Source organism: Emydura macquarii, unplaced genomic scaffold (genome assembly GCF_026122565.2).
Source record: "Emydura macquarii macquarii isolate MOO-44397 ecotype Brisbane River unplaced genomic scaffold, CSIRO-AGI_Emac_v2 contig_2924, whole genome shotgun sequence".
Classification (NCBI taxonomy): Eukaryota; Metazoa; Chordata; order Testudines; family Chelidae; genus Emydura; species Emydura macquarii.
In genome coordinates this window covers 1097325-1114725 of record NW_027133061.1, presented here as the reverse complement: position 1 = coordinate 1114725, position 17401 = coordinate 1097325, and the positions used below count along the sequence as shown (strand labels likewise).

At 50.1% G+C, this 17401-nt stretch overlaps 1 protein-coding gene across 5 annotated transcripts in view; it reads left to right on the top strand.

The window, feature by feature from the left end:
• Positions 1-17401, top strand: part of MEF2D (myocyte enhancer factor 2D) — a 176907-nt gene that overhangs the window by 104150 nt on the left and 55356 nt on the right. For all 5 annotated transcript variants that reach the window (XM_067569625.1, XM_067569626.1, XM_067569624.1 and 2 more), the window contains one exon: positions 3611-3814. In XM_067569625.1, coding sequence (XP_067425726.1) covers positions 3611-3814 — 204 coding nt within the window. The remainder of the gene's footprint in view (positions 1-3610; positions 3815-17401) is intronic.

Here is a 17401-nt window from a genome sequence, read left to right as displayed (position 1 = left end):
ACTCCTATGGGTGAGTGCCTGGCCTACCAGTGGGAGAAAGGGTTTCACAGGATCGGGGGCAAGCTACAGTTTTTATGGCCTTGTCACAGAGGGACCTGTGTACCCCAGTCCCAAAGGAAGCATACGCCTGGACAGGTTTGTTGGCTGATTCTCCTATACAGAGCAGCAGGAAGCCGCGGCGAGGGGGATTAGTTCAGACCAGAGTAGGCCCCCGGCAGAGAAATCTAGGATTTGGAAGCGAGCTTACATGCATGTGAGACTGACCTGTGATGGGCATAGACCTGGGGCCCTGAGGAGGGAGAGATGGGTGGCAGGGTGTTGCGGACGCGCCCAGAGGCCGGGCGGGAGGTGGTTTATCCTCTGCCAGGTCTGGTTTTCTGTTGCCTCAGCAGTTCTCGTTCACACCCGTGCAAAATGGGTGCCAAAATATCAGCACGGCTCCGTTGTACACCCCAGTCTTCGCACTGGTGCAAATGGCGGCCGAGCTGCAGGGTAACGGAGAATCAAGCCCTTTAATCTTCACTGACACAGGTTCTTCAATCCAATAAGAAGCCAATCCTCTGAGCGCTCTTCAGTTTCCATTTGCCATGCCCTCTGCTGAAGTGCACAGTGCGATAAGACGCAGCCTGCCACGGATCAGGTGGCCTTATCTGCAGATAAGGGCAGGCAGTGCTCCTATTTGTCAGGAGCAAAAGGAATAGAGGATCTGCCCAGCAAAGGACGCCTCTTTAGCTGACATCGCTAATAACAGCTACTTTCGAGGCGGGGCGGGTGAGGAAGACGGGGGAAGTGGGTCACGAGTGCGGTGACCCTCCAGATCTGACAGGCGATGTGGAAAAACGCTCAGACAAGGTCATGAGGGCAGTGGTGGTGAAGGCTGCGCCAGCTGAGGGCTGTATCTGATATGTGGGACACCCGAGGAGACCATCCTGGTGTGCTTAAAGTATCCAGATGCTCAGAGTGTCTCTGAGAAAAGAGCAACGCCTGTAGGAAGAAAGGGACAGGTCTGCACAGTGGCCCTCTCATGCACTGAGGAAAGAAGGGGCAAGCTATTATTATTATTTATTTGTAATATCCTGGTACCTAGCTCGACAACTGAGATTGTGGAATCATGGTGCTAGGTGCTGTACAGACACAAAGTAAGAGTTTGTGTAAAGATGGGAGTGACTCTGGAGCAGCTATGCCAGATTAACATTTCCTGCGTAACTCCCTGTGTGGGTGCACTTATTCAGGAATAAGAGTTCCTTATTCCAAATTAGTTTAATCCACTTCTACAGTGAATTGGTTGAATCCATTTTGGAAATGGATTAAGCTATTTTAGAACAAGAGACTTCTTACTCTGGAATAAGAGCATCCTCATGGGATGTTAATCAGGAAGAACTACTCTGCTTTAAACTCACACCCTGCCTTAATCTGAATTAACTTCTCAGTGTAGACAAGCCCTAAGAGACAGTTCCTGCCCTAGAGAGTCCAACCTGACTTGGCAAGGCAGGCAAATGGCCTGGTGGGTAGGACAGTAGACCTGGTTTCTGCCCTGGCTCTGCCATTGATCTGCGGGTGACTGGGAGCAAATCATAGGAATTGTTAGACTGGGTGGGACCTGAGGTCCACCTCATCCAAGATCCTGGTTCTGACAGTGACCAGCTTCTGGAAAAGGTGCAAGAACCCCACACTAGGCAGATGAGGGATAATCTGGTCTTTAAGGATGTGTTTATACTACAAAAAAACACCCACAGGAGTGAATCTCAGAGCCCGGGTCTACAGACTTGGGCTCATGCTGTAGTGCTAAAAATAGCCAGGTACACGTTCCCCCTTGGGGTCTGAAGCCACCCCTGTCCTGGGGCTTCAGAGCCTGAGCTCTGGCGTGAGCAGTAACGTCTCTGTACCCTATGAGTATGTCTACACTGCAATGTAATGTGGGGTCTGTGGGAACCGGGCTTGTGCATTTGGTGTTTCCAAGCCATGAATGGTTAATGAAGCCAGCGGGAAGGTGCCAGCATTGGTTTATGGTGGCATTTGAGTTGCTGGGATGCAGCGGGATGCTCGCTGACTCCGGCACGGGGTGAGTGAACATGCTGTCTGTGTGCCCGAAGCACAGCTAGGGACCGCAGCGGCCACTGCTGGTTTGGAGTCCAGGGCAGGCAGAGTATAACGGCAGGAAGTTATGTGCAGTGGGCTCCAGACGGCACCTCTTTGCTGTCGTGCAAAGTGAGTGTGCAACGCTGCCAGATCAGGACGGGCAGCGTTTCCCGCTCACTGGGCACTGGGGGTCTATGACAGCGCAAGGTTCCAGGGGGTGGAGAATCAGGCCCAGAATTTGCGAGGCCTTTAAGACAGGATCGCAGAAACCTACGGGCCTGGTTGCCCCGCACCTTGTGGAGTGGTTTGCACCAGTACGAACTGGGTGTCTAACTCCACTGCTCGCATTTGGGCGCGTTTCCCACGCCCTTTGCACCAGAGCAAATAACTACGCCAAAGAGGCCATGACACCCACCGTAAGGCCCCTGTCAGATAGGTGTGATGCAGGGTCCCCCGATGACCCACTTTGCACTGGTATAGAGGAGGCGCAGGGCAGTGGAGAGATGCTCTTCAGTTCTTACTGTCATTGGAAACTCGAGGCCTGATTCTCAATGATGCCATGACCCCTTTACTGGGCCTTAGGTCCCTTTATGCTGCCAGGGTGGGGTAAAGAGGCCTGAGCAGAACTGAGAATCGGCCCCCTTGGCTTTAGCCCTGCAGTTTCCTGCGAACTGTGCTCTCTGAGCGAGTGCAGCACGTGCCGAAGAGATCTCTCCTGCTCGAAAATCGGTCTTAAAAAAGCCAGGCAGATGGTGGCTCTGCTGGGGATTTTGCTAAAATTTATTTTCCCTTGGTTCCGCAATATGTAACTTCCAACGACGATAATCATCTTTGCACTTTGGTAGCATCTGCCTTCGGAGGATCCCAAAGCGGTTGGCAAATGTGAATCGGGTCTGCCTCGCCAAAGCCCAGAGGAGGAGGGGGGGGCGCTTGGTATTATCCTCCCCATTGTCCAGTTGGGGAAACTGAGGCATAAAAGGGCAAGTCCTTGCCCTGTGATTTGCCACCCCTCTCACTCCATTCCCCTTTCTCTATCCCTCTATCTCTGTCCTCCTCCTCTCTGCCTCCCCTTTATCTTTCCCTCTTGCACTTTCTCTCCCCTTTTGCCCGCTCTCACATATAACTTCCAATATGGTTCCCAACCCCCTCCTGTCCTCTCCTCCTCCCACCCGTGACTCCGGCTGTGCATCTTTTTAAACCTCCCATAATGCCGAGCTCGGCAGCCCCCCTGCAGCACGGCAGCCCAGAGCACGTATGTTCCCCCTTCTGTCCCATGCTAGCGGTGTGGCTGGTCCAATCAGGAGGTCCAAAAGATCCAAAGTCCTTTCCCCGCACCTATTAACCTGCTGGCCTCCTCCTCAGACCCAGCCCGGAAGAGGTGATTTAGCCAAACACAAATTACCGGGCTCAATCCGGGGGAAACCAGGTGGAACAATTCTGTGACCTTCGTGATGCAGAAGGCCGGGCTCGATGATTTCATGGTTCCTTTTGAGACCTATGACTCTCTGAATCTCCTGCCTTCTCCCTGCAGGTGACCTTCACCAAGCGGAAGTTCGGCCTGATGAAGAAAGCCTACGAGCTGAGCGTCCTGTGCGACTGCGAGATCGCCCTGATCATCTTCAACCACTCCAACAAGCTGTTCCAGTATGCCAGCACCGACATGGACAAGGTGCTGCTCAAATACACCGAGTACAACGAGCCGCACGAGAGCCGGACCAATGCAGACATCATCGAGGTGAGACCCGGCCTTCCCTTCTCCCCGACCCCCCAACTTCTCCCTGGCAGTTAGCCGCGGCGAGAGTCTGAGGCCCTGTTTGTAACTCCAGAGTCGCCAACTCTGGGGTCGCTACAGGTTCGGCAGCATTGCAAGGCTCACCGTGTTTGGTGTCTCCCGTAAAGTCCCAGCTCCTGGAGGCATGTGATGGTAGGGGAATCGCCACTTTTGTTTAACAAAGAAGGCAGTGTCTAGCCCTGGAAAGTGCAGAGAAAAGCTGGACAATGTGGCCACTAGCAACCCAAAAAACGAGAAGGCGAATGCAAAAGGACCCCAACGTTATTTATTTATTTAAAATCGCCTGATTTTTAAAGCCAATCTCGTGAGTTCTTTGGCCCGACGTACGATTTTGTAGTGCTTTGCCATGGAGTGTTGCCAGCTCTCGGGGTTTTATCTTCGTCTCGCAGTATATGGCGTTTCTCTTAAAGCACCCGCTGCTGGAGTCATGGGATGATGTGAAAATCTAAGCTTTGGTTTAAAAAAAAAAGGACGTTTCTAGCCCTGGTGGTGGAGAAAAGCTGGAAAATGCGGCACCTGTGAACGCTAAAGGCTCAAAAGCCAGACAGTAAATAAAAAGAAGTCCAAATTTATTATCGTCTTTCAAAGAAATCGTGATTTTTGAAGCCAAACTCATGATTGCTTAGGCCTGACTCACTGCTCCCATTCTCAGGGTCTAACTGATGGCCACGTGTGGGGTCAGGAGGGAATTTCCCCGCAGGTCCGATCCACAAGGACGTTGGGTTTTTTCCACCTCTGCTGCGAAGTGTGGGCGTGGGTCATTGGCAGGATTATCTGGGTGTATCACAAGCAGTTCCCTGCCATTGCAGGTGTCTGCTGTACCTCGGCCCCTCCTATTCTTCCCTGTTGCACATTATAGTCTAGTCTGTGGGTCCTGGTACGTGGGTCTCATTTTGGTTGTTGGGTTTGGCGTGTGGGTGCTGGGGGGTGTTTAGAGGACTGTGCTACGCAGCAGTTCGGACTAGATGACCTGGGGGTCCCTTCTGGACTTACATAAAGTCATGGAGTTTATTTTGCCCTTGCAAATGAAGGGCAAGAGATGGGAATTGTGGGATGGCACCGGAGGCTTGTGGGAATCGGTTGTTGCCTCATGGTGCTGCCACGATCACGACTGAGCTATGCACGGTACCTCTTAGCATGGGCTGTACCCAACTCTGCTGCATGGCTTCTGCCATGAGCAGTGCATGACTGAGGGGCTCTGGTGTTTGGATGGCAGGAGGCCGAGGATCAGGGTATCTTGACCTTGAGATAAAGCTTTAAATTGCAAATAGGATCAAGGTGATGATGGGAACCAGGATCCCCATCCCACACAATCCTGGCTCCTCGGTGTAATCTCCTAGGTCTCAATGGGAGCGTTTAATGAGGCGGAAAGCTTGCTGGAGCGGACTTCATGAAATGAGCGTGCGTTTGCCCCACTCAGTGAGTTGTGCAGAGAATTAGGAGCTGTGCATTGAGTTATAGGTGCCGGGGGGAGATGGCTGGAGAGACCTTTTGTTGTTTTTTTCTTCAAAACTTTTTTGCGGGGGGAGGAATCGTTTCCCAGCCAGCTAAAAATCTGGACCCTGTTGTGGGTGTTGAAAAAACCAGGCGTGAGTATGTGTGTGTTTAAGCGCTATTCTATATCCGCATTACAGAGGAGTCGCATTGGCAGCTGACGAGTTGTGCTCACTTGAGTTTTAATACACGCCCTCTTTGGGTCTTTCTTCACTGCAGAGTTAGCTCCAGTAATCTACACTCAAGTGACTCCTCTTGTGTTAGCCAAACTCATGAGAGAACTGCCCCATTGCGAAATAATCCTCAAGTTACTGTGTCCACACTGGCACCTCACTCACTCCTGTGGTGCTAGGACTTCTGGGGACACATCCCGGGGTCCTTAGCATTGCAGGGAGCTGAGCTGTTCTATGAATTCTTTCCCCAGGGATTGTGGGAGAACCTGTCTGTCCTTTCCAGGGACACAGGGGGAATTGTGGGAAAGCATTGGAGGACTAGTTGCACTTGAGTGGCGCTACCCTGTGTCCACACTTCAGAGTGGTTGTGTTAGCAGCTGATGAGTTGTGCTCACTCAAGTTTTGGCCTATACATCCCCCTCAGGCCGGGGCAGCTTGAACGAATAGCATCGCTGCACTTGAGTGATAGGGTTTCGTGTGTGGACGGGGTTAGGAGCGACCCTCGAGTTATAACTCAAGTTAACGTCACAGTGAAGATGATCGTGTTTGTGCAGAACTTGTACTGCCGCAGCCGGCACCGAGGACCGCTCTGCGTTGGAGAATCTCCACCTCTCAGCTGTCAATCCATCTCCCTTCCCACCGGCAGTGAATTCGCAAGCACAAAAGGATCTGCGAGACGTGCGCCATGTTCCCAAGAGCAGAGAAAGCCGTGATCAGAGTCGTGCATTTGTCACTTTCAATGAAGGAGCGGCTTGTGGGCAACTCCCTTTACGTCCGAGCACATTTCGACAAATGAAAGGGTGGGCCGGGTAATTATTGCCATTACAGGCGGACGTAAATTATTGCACACAGAGCCCTTAGTCATTCAATTTATCTGCTGGAGACGGCGCGGATGCGAAGAACCCTTGAAAAGATCAGCGAACGGCTGTGCAGGCCGTATGATTGCGCTTGGACTTCACACAGCAGCAAGGTTTAACCTCTTCAAAGTGCTGCTGGAGAAATAATCTCCCCCCTGCTGTTCTGGCCGTGTCACATCTGCTTTTAAATCCCTTTGGTGTGTACTGGCAGCCTCGATCATCTATCTGAGGCTTTGATTTCTTGGGGGGGGGGGGGGGGGGTTACTGGAACCCTCCCAAATCTTGCTTCTTTTCTTTTCTTTTCTTTTCTTTCAATATGCCGCGTTGGTTGGGGTTTTTTGGGGGGTTTTTTTGAGAGCAAGCTTTGAACTAAGGTGCTTTTCACTTCTTTGTTCAGCTGATAAAACCTGGAGCCAGATTCTCATTTATGTCTACATGAGGGGCACTTTCCCAGTATTGCAATATCAGTCTGCTATAGCGGCAAAGCACTCCTCGTGTGGACGCAGCTGGACTGGCAAAGCTGTGGTCTGTACCCAGAGAGTAAAGCCTCTCCCCCGGGAGCAAAGCGAGCTGTCCTGGCGGAAGCATGTTGTTGCCAGTCTAACTTCAGCTACATCAGGGCCATGTGCTCTTCCGGTCAGAGATCACACCTCTCCCCACTCCTGCCGTCGCAGCTCTGCCAGCGGAAGTCTGTAAGGTAACACTTGGCCTCTCTCGCAGTTTTTGTACTGGAGTGACGATGGCCATGTCTACACCAGTGTGCTTACGGCGGCGCAGCTGTACCGACGTGGCTGCGCCGCCAGAAAACCACTCGTGTAGCCGCTCTGTGCCGGCGGGAGAGAGCTCTCCTGTCGACATAATAAAACCTCCACCTTCTCCAGGAGGAGCCCACCCGCCAACACAGCGCCGTGCACACGGCCACTGGTGCCAGTGAAACGGATGCCGTGCAGGGGGGTGTTTTTTCCCACCCCTGAGCGACATACGTTTTGCCGGCGTAAGTGGCAGTGTAGACACGGCCTCGGTAAGTTAGTGGTGCGATCTTTTACCGATCTAGTTTACAGCACAATCCCTAGTGGGGACGCTGTTCTACTGAAATAAAGTTGTCTTGCCCCCGTATAGCTTATTCCCCTTCTGTACAGGCATAGCTACACCAGTGTAAGAACCTCTATGCTGGTATAGCCGCGTCCCCACCAAGGGGTTGCTCCACTTTAACTACATAGGGGTAGTTAAAGTGCTGTCTCCACACAAAAGCTTGTAGCGCTTTGAATTCAGGCCATAGGGCAACAAGGGATCACAATGTTTGGTCTTTCTTACTGGACCCATTTTCAATTGCATGAAGGACCCTTTACGCTGCTTTGGCAGCCTAAAGAGGTGTCCAAGTGAGAGTCAGTGTAATTTACTCCAGCTTCCATAGTGGTGTGAAGGGGCCTGAGTGTAAACAAGAATCTTGTCCTTTGTGCAGTTGTATTTACACCACTGCCAAGTCAGTGTAAAATTCTACCCTCCCGATCCGATGGTGTTTCACTCCCACGTTGCACTGGTGTGGATGACCATACAAGGTGCCGAGCGAGCATAGGTCCAGGCCCACAATGGCTCTGATTTGGCTCCCATTGACACTGGTGTAAATCCTCTGTGACTCAAGCCAGTGGAATTACCCTGGTGCCAGTGAGCTCCGAATCAACCCCTATGTGGGGGTGAAATAACTGCCCCCCCCTCCCCCCGACAGATGCAGCCATTTGCTCCCATGTGAGTGGAGCTGTGTGAAGTCCCTCCTTCGCTAGCCTATAATAACATCCTCACCCGCCTTCTCCATGGTGCTCGTTCTGCTTAGCTCGCACCGTTCAACAGATTTGTCTTGGCCTAAAAATATCGTAAACATTTTGGGCAGCGTTCTCCTCTCCTTATGGTCCAAGATCCAAACACTTAGTCAGTTAGTCAGTCAGCCCCTGGCACCCAGGGAAATGCTTTCCTTACACCAAATAAATAGATGGATCCGCATCCAAAACTGAAATAAGAAAAGAGGGGGAAAGTACTAGTGAATGTGCAAGAAAAATGAATGTTTTGGGCTCTACAACTCTGTCAGTGGGACCATGTAGCGCCGGATTCCCCCCACCCAACCACCCAGAAGAGGAAGACCCCCATATGGATGGATTCTTAACCCTCCGTTACAGCCCTCCCTGCCCCTGTCTGGTCCCCCGGCACAACTTAGAGCAGCCTGAAAGTTGCTCTAAGTTTTCCCCAGATTCTTCCCACCCCAAGAGGCTGTTCCAGCACCCAGGGATAGTCAAGGTGAGGCACTTCAGATATGCTCCCTTTCCCTGAGCCATGATCAATATGCCAGGTGACAGAGTAGATCGTCAAAACCAGCTCTTTGATGTCAGCGTATGAAGAGCTGGTGTGTAAACCACTTCTTTAGGAGCTGGAGCTGACTCTCCCGGAAGCCAGCGATCTACACTGATGTGCTACCGGCGCGGAGCAGATCCCATTGACCCTTACTAGGCAAAAACAAACCAGAAATGGCACCAAGGCTCTCGGTGGGGTTTGGAAGTTGCTTTGGGTCGCCTGGTATAGTTCACTGTCCACTGCCCTCCACCCCGAACAGCATCTCGACGAGGTTCATCGAATAACTGAGTAGCAGCTTCCAGAGTGCGCGGAACGCAGAGTCTCTTTTGAAGCCCCGGGGACAGAGAGTTTTTAATTTGCTGCCTGAGCTGATGCTTTTTTTTGCTTTGCCGGCGAGACAAGCACTGATCTAAATCTGTGTTAAGGTGTTTCCTCTCCAGAAGGGATTAGACGGCTCATCCTCCACCTAGGAGCGGCAAGTGGCTTGGTTTTTTTTTATTTCAGACATCGGCTTCTAACCTGATTACAAGGGAACTACACCATTTTGCATCAGCTGAAGCGTGGGACCCCTGATTTACTCTCTATGCTGCTTTGCTCCCCCCGCAAATTCAAGCAAATGGGGATCCCCCACCTCCCATTCAGAAGAGACCGCATGGTTCAGTGGCTAGCACGCTGGACTGGAAGACTTAGCTCCTTTTTGCAGCTGTGTCCCCGGCCTGCTGGGTGACCTTGGGCAATTCACTTCCCCCCCTCTCTCTGTGCCCCCTTACATCCTTTGTCTTGTCCATTTAGCTTCTCTGATTTTCAAGGCAGGGACTTTCCCTGGCTGCGTGCCGTGCCCAGCACGGTGGGGCCCTGATTTCGGTCCGTGCCTCCAGGAGATATTGACGCGGCGGTGGGATACAAGTGACTATCTCGCCATGTCATTGCCACTTCTGCTACCCTATCAGAGAGGTCTCGTTTGCACTCAATGTGACCTGGCCCTCAGACGCAAAGCTTCCCTCCCTTCTTGCCCATGTGTCTCTATCCTTGGATGGGGTGGAGCATCTGCTCTGGTCACCCTCCCTGTTCTGCATTAACAAACCCTTGGTAAGCGCATTTAGCGAGCAGCCCCAGCGGTAGAGAGAATCTGCTCTGAAGACAGATTGGGATGGGCAGGTTGGGAGCCAGGAGGAGGTGATGGTGTTTGGTCTCTGGGGAAGGAGGACAAGCTGCTGGCTGGGGAGGCAGGAGGGTTGGTGTTAGCTGGAAAGGTGTCAATTTAGCCTTGTGTCAGCTGCAAGAAGGGTGCCGTGAATCAGCCAAGTGTGAACGTGTGTGTGTGTGTGTGTAGGCGAGTGTGTGAATGTGAGCATGTGTGCGTGTTTGTCTGAGGAACAGGGGGTGCGTGTGAATGTAAATACATGTGTTTACGTATGAAAGTGAGCGAGTGTGCCTATGTGTATACGCCAATATGCGTGTGTGAACGAACACGTGTGTAGTGGGTACATATATATATATATGAGTGTGACCATGTGAGTGTATGGGATTGTGTGTTGTGTGCACGTGTGTGTGAGCTGGAGTGTGTGTGTGTAATTGCATGCGTGTGCATATGTGTGGGTGGAGAGATCTAAAGGCTGCTGTAACTCCCATGGGGCCGGGGAGCACAAAGATGGCTTAAAACCAGCCTGTCCCTATCCCTGACACAAGTGCAGGAAGGGAGGCCCAGAAACTGAAATCACTGAGTTAGGCACTAAATACCTTCCAGGATCTGAGCCAAAGCAATGAAGGATCAGACTCCCCGGCTTTTGGCCTGCTGTAGAGACAAGATATTGCCGTGACTTTCCGTATGTTTGACAGCGACAAGCCCAGTCCCTGTTTCTCCGCATGTCCAAGCCGGCAGCCAGATGGCTGTGGAACTCGATGGCCGGTATCCTGGTTGCACGCCCCAGAAAGGGTGGCCAGCGACTCTGTGCTCTCTCACAGAGAGTGCAGCATGTTTTCTTTTCTCTGGCGATGCAGGGGAGACCCAAGGAGCAAGGGCCAGGTCTCCGTGCTGAGTGCAGGGACAACGGAAGCCTTGTAAAGGACGAATCGAGCGTCCCTTGCTTAGCCCTTAGGGGTTGCTAACTTTGCTATGCTAACCCTTGAGCCATCGTCGCATGAACACTTAAAGGAACAGACTAGCCCTCAGCTGCAAAAGCTTCACCATCTGTAAAGTGGGGATAAGGAGACTGACCAAAGCCACTCTTAGGGGAAATCTACACTCCAGAGTTAAGTCGACCCAGCTACATCATTCAGGGGTGTGAAAAATCCACCCCTCTGCGTGACAGAGTTAAGCCGGCCGGTGTAGACAGCTCCAGGTCGATGGAAGAATTCTCCTGTCGTCCTAGCTACCTTCCCATCACTGTAGTGAGCGGTCACACTGAAGCGCGACCGTAGCAGGTGTGGCACTGTAGAGTAGCCCTTTTGTCCAAAACCAGAGCGTAGCAGCCGGTCACTGAATCAGTTTAAACTCACACCTTAAGATGGGGTGTCGTTTCGGAAACATTCGGTGGGGTGAGGGCAAAATTGTGTCAGCATGTAGAGCATTGTCTGTGATTATATGATATCCTGCAGGGGGCAAAAAGTCGGGTATATAGACCCATGGAAAGTCTGGATGGGAGAACTGCCCCCTCACCCTATAGCAAATGACATGCCTGGCCTGAAGTTAAAACTATGGAGCTTTTTATGCAGACAAGCCTTGTGAGAAGAATATGGGGAAACTATTCTTTGCCTGGGAACCCAGAAGAACCTGGGATAATTTTTCCAGAAGGTAATCCTGGTCAGTTCGGAGCTTGGTTCATTAAGTCCAAGTGAGAAGATGAATAGATGAAATCTTAAGTGATTCAAGTTTGACGCTCTTTGCTGAGGTCGTGTTTCTGTCTGTAGCTTTCCATTCTTCTGTCTAATGTAGTATTTCCCAAAGGGCAGGGAGTGAAGGATTCGCTAGATGTGCATGGCGAGACCTCACAGTCATTCTCCAGAGCCCCTGCTCTCATTAAAGAAACAAGAGTCAGTCTCCAGCTGTTACAGTTGCAAAGAAAAGCTTCAAAATGTAACTGAAGTGTAACCCGGATAGAGATGTCTGCCTGAGTTTGCAGGGTGCCTGAGATATGAGCTGCCCCATTCATCTCAATGGGTGCCGACTCAGATGGCAGCGATACGGCATGAAGTGTCAGCAGTGTTCACTGTTTCACAGATCATCAAATCATGGAAGAAAGGAGAAGTCTCTTATTATGAAGTTGTCAACCAGCATGTCTCAAAATGAGAGAGGGGTGTGGCAGAGGTATAAATGAAGCTGTGCAGGCTGTTATCAACACATGGCAGGCTTTTGGTGGGGCTGATGAGTTTCATTTTCCTGAAGAGGGCAAGGAGAGGAGGGTGGCGGCTCAGTTTTCAAAGGTTTTGAAACACTGACAGGTACTGCCCACTTGTGATGTTATCACGAATGTTGTGAGTGGTTTCCTTAAAGCCCCGGCTCCTAGAATCCTGTGAGGATTGAGCATCTCAGTTTTCATTTTTTTAAGCAAGTTTCTAGCCCTTATGGTTGTGGAGAATTGCTTGCAAATGGGGCACCTGACGGCTCAGAAGTCAGCTGGAAAATAAACACAAACAAATGTATAATGTTAAAGCCAATTTATGATTTTTAAGCTAATCCCAAGAGTTTTGGGGGCCTGGGTCATGATGTTTGAACTCTTGGAATTGGTAACACTGCACAGTTCTAGTGGATAATCAATGTATTATGGTGGTAGCATGCACCTAGGAACCCCAGCCATGGACAAGGACCACATGGTACTAGGTGCTGTGCAAACACAGAACACAAAGACTGTCCCTGCTCCTCAGGTAATCTGAAGCCAATGGAGAGGTTAAGTTGCCTAGATGTTATTTATATCAGTGTCAAGTAGAAGAAAAGGGGCTTTTCCATCCTTATATAATGATAGGCGCTGATACTGGCTGAGCAGATTGTTCTCTGGGAGTCAAAGATGTTTTTCATGATTGACCCGTGCCTTTCCCTTCCACACCACTGTGGAATCTGCAAGCGGGAAATTGCTTGTGGATTTTGCCACTTGCTTGTGTGTCCATTTGCACTGGGGAGTTTGAAATGCGCCTACAGAACTGCATCCAAGCAGAGATCCGAGTCCAGACTTTTCTAAAGTGCGAGGGTGAGAAGGGCTGGATTTGGAGTTCCAGCTTAGACCCATTTTTCTATAGAGAGATGACCATGGTGTAAAAGTATGGAGCTAAGATTTAATCCACATTTCCCCCTAGTTAAGAGTGCTTTATATACAGCGAGGAAGGTTGGTCTTGCAGTTAAGACACTGGGTTGGCACTCGTGAGATCTGGGTAAAATTCCTGGCACTTATTTGATCTTGGGCAAGCTGCTTAGTTTCTTTGAACCTCAGTTCTTTGTGTCTATAATGGAGATTATATATTTCCTTTCTGCTTCCTCCCCAAGGAAAAATCGTGAGATTTTAAAAAGATAATAAATGTTGGGTTCTTTTTCTTTGCCTTCTGGTGTCTGAACTTTTAAGGGTCTTGTTTTCCAGCCTTCCTTTGCAACCAGGAGCGTGACAAACATAGACCCAGATCCTCAAAACTATTTAGACAACTATGGGAGAGAGGCGCCGAAGTCCCTTTGAAGATCTGGGCCTTACTGTGTTCTTAAAATTAACACTGAGATTCTTGCATCATCCCATGACTCCAAGAGCTGGAGCTTGAAGAAAAACCAAGGGGTATCGGGAGACTCGCAATAGTATGGTGATACTGGAATGGTCTCTGTGTCTGTACTGCACCCATCACAGTGGGGCTCCAGTCGCGGGGGGGGGGAGGGGGGGCTGGAAGTTCTGAGGGAACACACATAAGAGCAATTAATGTGGTGGGGCAGTTGGAAGACTGAAGGCTGAGTCAGGATTATTTTCAGGTCAACGGGATCTTTTTAGAGAGAGGCATGAGTCACACAGTTTGGAGCTGTCTAGATCTGGCCCAGTTTAAGAGGGCTCCTTGAACTCCAGCTGCCATTTCGGACCAATCTCTTAGATGAAATGCCCCGCAGAGAAATATTGCAAAGCGTTAGTGAAATGGCAGTGTCAATCAGTTTAGGATTTTAGCCGCATGGCCCCCGTGCCTCTTTCTGGCCCTGGCAAAGTCCTGGCTATTCCAAGCTTTTAAGTCGGAGAAAATCTCTTTTAATGCAAAGGGGGGTTTCCTTAATCGGGCAAGGGACAGATGAGTCCCCTAGACAGGCACACTGGCGGCCACGTGCTTGTTAAAGTTGAGATCACGCCGGCTTTGCTCCTTGCTGTCGCTTCTCATTTCCTTACAGCCTGGCTGACGTGCCAGTTTCTGGTAAGTGACTTGGACGGGAACATGGCTGTCAGGAGACTGGGTGCTCTGAATCCATTTAAAGCCACACAGCGTTCTTCCCTTCCCTTCCCGCATTCAAAAGCCCAACCTGGGGCTTGATTTTTTACCCCCTTCTGTGCACGCTTGTGTGGTCATTTTCACACACCCACAGTGCTACCCAGGCCAGCTCTTTATGCCGGTTTTTAATGACAGTGCAAGTTGCAAGAGATGGAGAATCTGGCCTACAAGGTTCAAAACAAGGGTGTAGATGGTAAATTCTGATCCAGATTCAAACATCTGAGGTTGTTTCAACCACAGCCTACCTCCTTTAAAAGAAGTGGACCCCGTCCTGAATGAGTGTCCTGTGCTCTCGCGTGCCCTGAATTTCCTGCTGGCTCTTGAACCATTCCGGAGTTAGAATGCTATCCCTTTAAAAGCAAGGCAGGCTGGGATTGGAATCGTTTCCTGGGTATAAATAGGAGAGCTGCCATTTGTCAAAGGAAAGGGCATCTGCGGCAGTCCATACTGAAGGGCCAAACCGACGGCCATGGCAGTGGTGGTGCATCATTGGAATGAAGGCTGCTTGAAAACTGGGAATCCTTTTCCACTAAAAAAAATTTGAATGCAATTAACATTTTTGTCATGTTTGAAAATGTTCCGATTTTTCGATGAAAGTGACAGACGTTGTCTGACCTCCATTTGTGACCCACCGTTGCTCCTCTGACTGCTCCAGCGGTTGATCTTATGGGACCTGGATTCGGCCTTTCGTCCCTTGAATGCAGTTCTGAGCTTTGAGATCCAGAGGACAAAGTCTCGTGCTGAGCATGTTGCCCACCGTTGTTGCTGTCTCTGCTCCAGCTGGTGATATGAGGGTCCCTTCCATCCAGCAGAGCAGCGTGTTATCCCAGCCTGCTGCCAGTTGGAAAGAACTAGCCATGCTCTTGAACAAATAGCGGGCTCCCCCTTCCTCCTCCTCCTCCGTACAAGCTGCCTGGTGGCTAGAAAGGGCCGTGATGGAGATTAGCAAGTGCTAAAGAATCTGCAGCCTACGTTACACATGGCATTATTGTTTGCCACAGAAGTACACTGTGCTTCCCCATGGCGGATGAATCCCCTGCCCCAGAATGCTTACAGTCTAAGATGAGAGCCGGCAAAGGAGGGCTGGGAGAGTAGTGTGGGATCATGGAATCATTTAGGAGGCTAATGTGTGTGTGGTCAAATGGATAGGGCACTGGACTGGGCTGGGAGTCGAGAGTTCTAGTCCCAGCTCTGCCAGTGAGCTTGGGCAAACGACTTACTTTCTGTGCCTCAGTTTCCCCTCGCTCCCTGTAAGTTCTGCGGGGCTCTCCTGCTGTGTTTACATGGAGCTCAGAGCAATTGGAGGGGGGGTCCAAATCTTGGTTGCGGATGCTACTGGAATACAAAAAAATAATATTGAGCTGGTTTAGAAAGGGGCAGGAGGGATTTTCCCCCTCCCCCGCTCCAGAAATGTAGCTGAATTTCCCCCCGACCCTGTTTTCTGTGCTGACATTTTGAAATGTTCATGAAAAAATGTCCTTGAAACGTCTCAGTTCAGAACACGTTGACCAGCACTGCAAAGCAGCCGTTGTTAGCAATGGGCTGGCTGCTGGCACATGCAATGCTGACCAGCAACAGGGGAGTGGGAACTAGTCTGCTGGGGATCCTAGGGCTAGATTCTCAGTTGGTTTAAACTGGTGCAGCTCCCTTGATTGCCTGTGCTTTATAATTTAGTGGAGCATGGTACATACCATAAAATCACCAGTTCTCAGTATCAGCCAACCCCTTGTCCCCAGAGAGAGCCCGTGTGGGAGGGTGGAAGGTTCCCCAGTTGGCCATATCCAAAGGTATGTGCTGGTTTTACAGTGGATCCAAGCGGTGCGAAGCTCTGTATCTGCTATATGTGGCGTCTTCGTCAAATTATACGGTCAGCCTGGGAGAACACAATGCTATTTGAACAGGAGGGGCTTGTTTTTCCCCCATCTTTGACCTCCTCTGGCTGAACCTTGTGGAAAACCAAGACCTGCTGAGGAGCGAAAGACGCTTTGCATGAAAAACTACATAGTCGAAAACCCAATTTGCTGCTGAATCGCTGTTTTGATGGACGATTTTCCAGCTGCCCTAGTTGATAGGCAATACCTGGCTCAGCCCAAGATAAATTCCGCTTTTAATCATTTTACGGGGGGCCGACAGCTGTCAATTCAACCCTAGCCTAAATTTACAGCACTGTGTCGTCTTAGGTATGCCAGTCACTCAGGCCCTGCTCCAAAGATTTTTGAAGGCAGTGGGAGGGTTCCATAGGGGCTTTGGATGGGACCCTATGTGCCTTTTGCTGGAGAAGCCTTTAAGCGCACACACAGAGCATCTTTGAGGGCAGACTTAAAGGAGATTTCATCTGAACATTGTTCTCCCTTTGCACTCCCATCTGCAGCTTTGTTCTATATCCAGACAGCAGAATATATGCTGGTAGGGGCAGAGCTGGGGTAGTTGAAAGGATTCAACCCAAGTGTTCATTAAGGGAGATGCCAGCCAGGGTTGAATTCACCTCTTTGAAAGTTACCCAGAGCCTTCTTTGATCTTCCGTTTCACCCACTCATGCAGGTTGCAATTAATTTAACCTCATCGCTGAAGGAAACCACCTGTCCGCACCTCCCTCAAGCGTTTTCTTGCTGGAGATTTCAGTGCAATAAGACTGGGTGATAAGATAAGATAAGCTGTGAGAGAACTATAGTGATTTCTGACCGTGCAAACCCACCAGGCTCAGTCTCTGGCCTGCTGGGTGACTTTGAACCAGTCAGTTCATCTCTCTGCGCCTCAGTTTCCCTATCTGTAAAATGGCAATAGTGATACTGTTCTCTTTGTAAAGCACTCTGAGACCTACTGATGACCAGCCCTAGATAAGAGTGAGGGATTATTGTTATTTTAAATGCTTTGTGAAAAATTTTAGTTTGGAGGGTTTTTTCCCTTCTTTTCTACCCCCCAACTCCCATTTTTTTGTTTCCTTTTTCCATTTCATCACTGAAAAGTAAGAGAAGCGAGGAGAAAGGTTAGAAGAAAACAAAAACAGAGAAAACAACTCAATGTGTCATTGCTGGAACAAAGGAAAATTTTAGGAAAAAATTCTGATTCTCAAACAAGGAGAAATTTTTTCCACCGAAAACCAAACCAAAAGCAATTTAGATTTTTTGTTTTACCAGTTCTAAAGAAAAGTACAGCAAAAGTCTTTTACTTTGTTAAAACTTGATCCCTTGGTTCTTTTACAAAGTGTGTGTGTGGGGGGT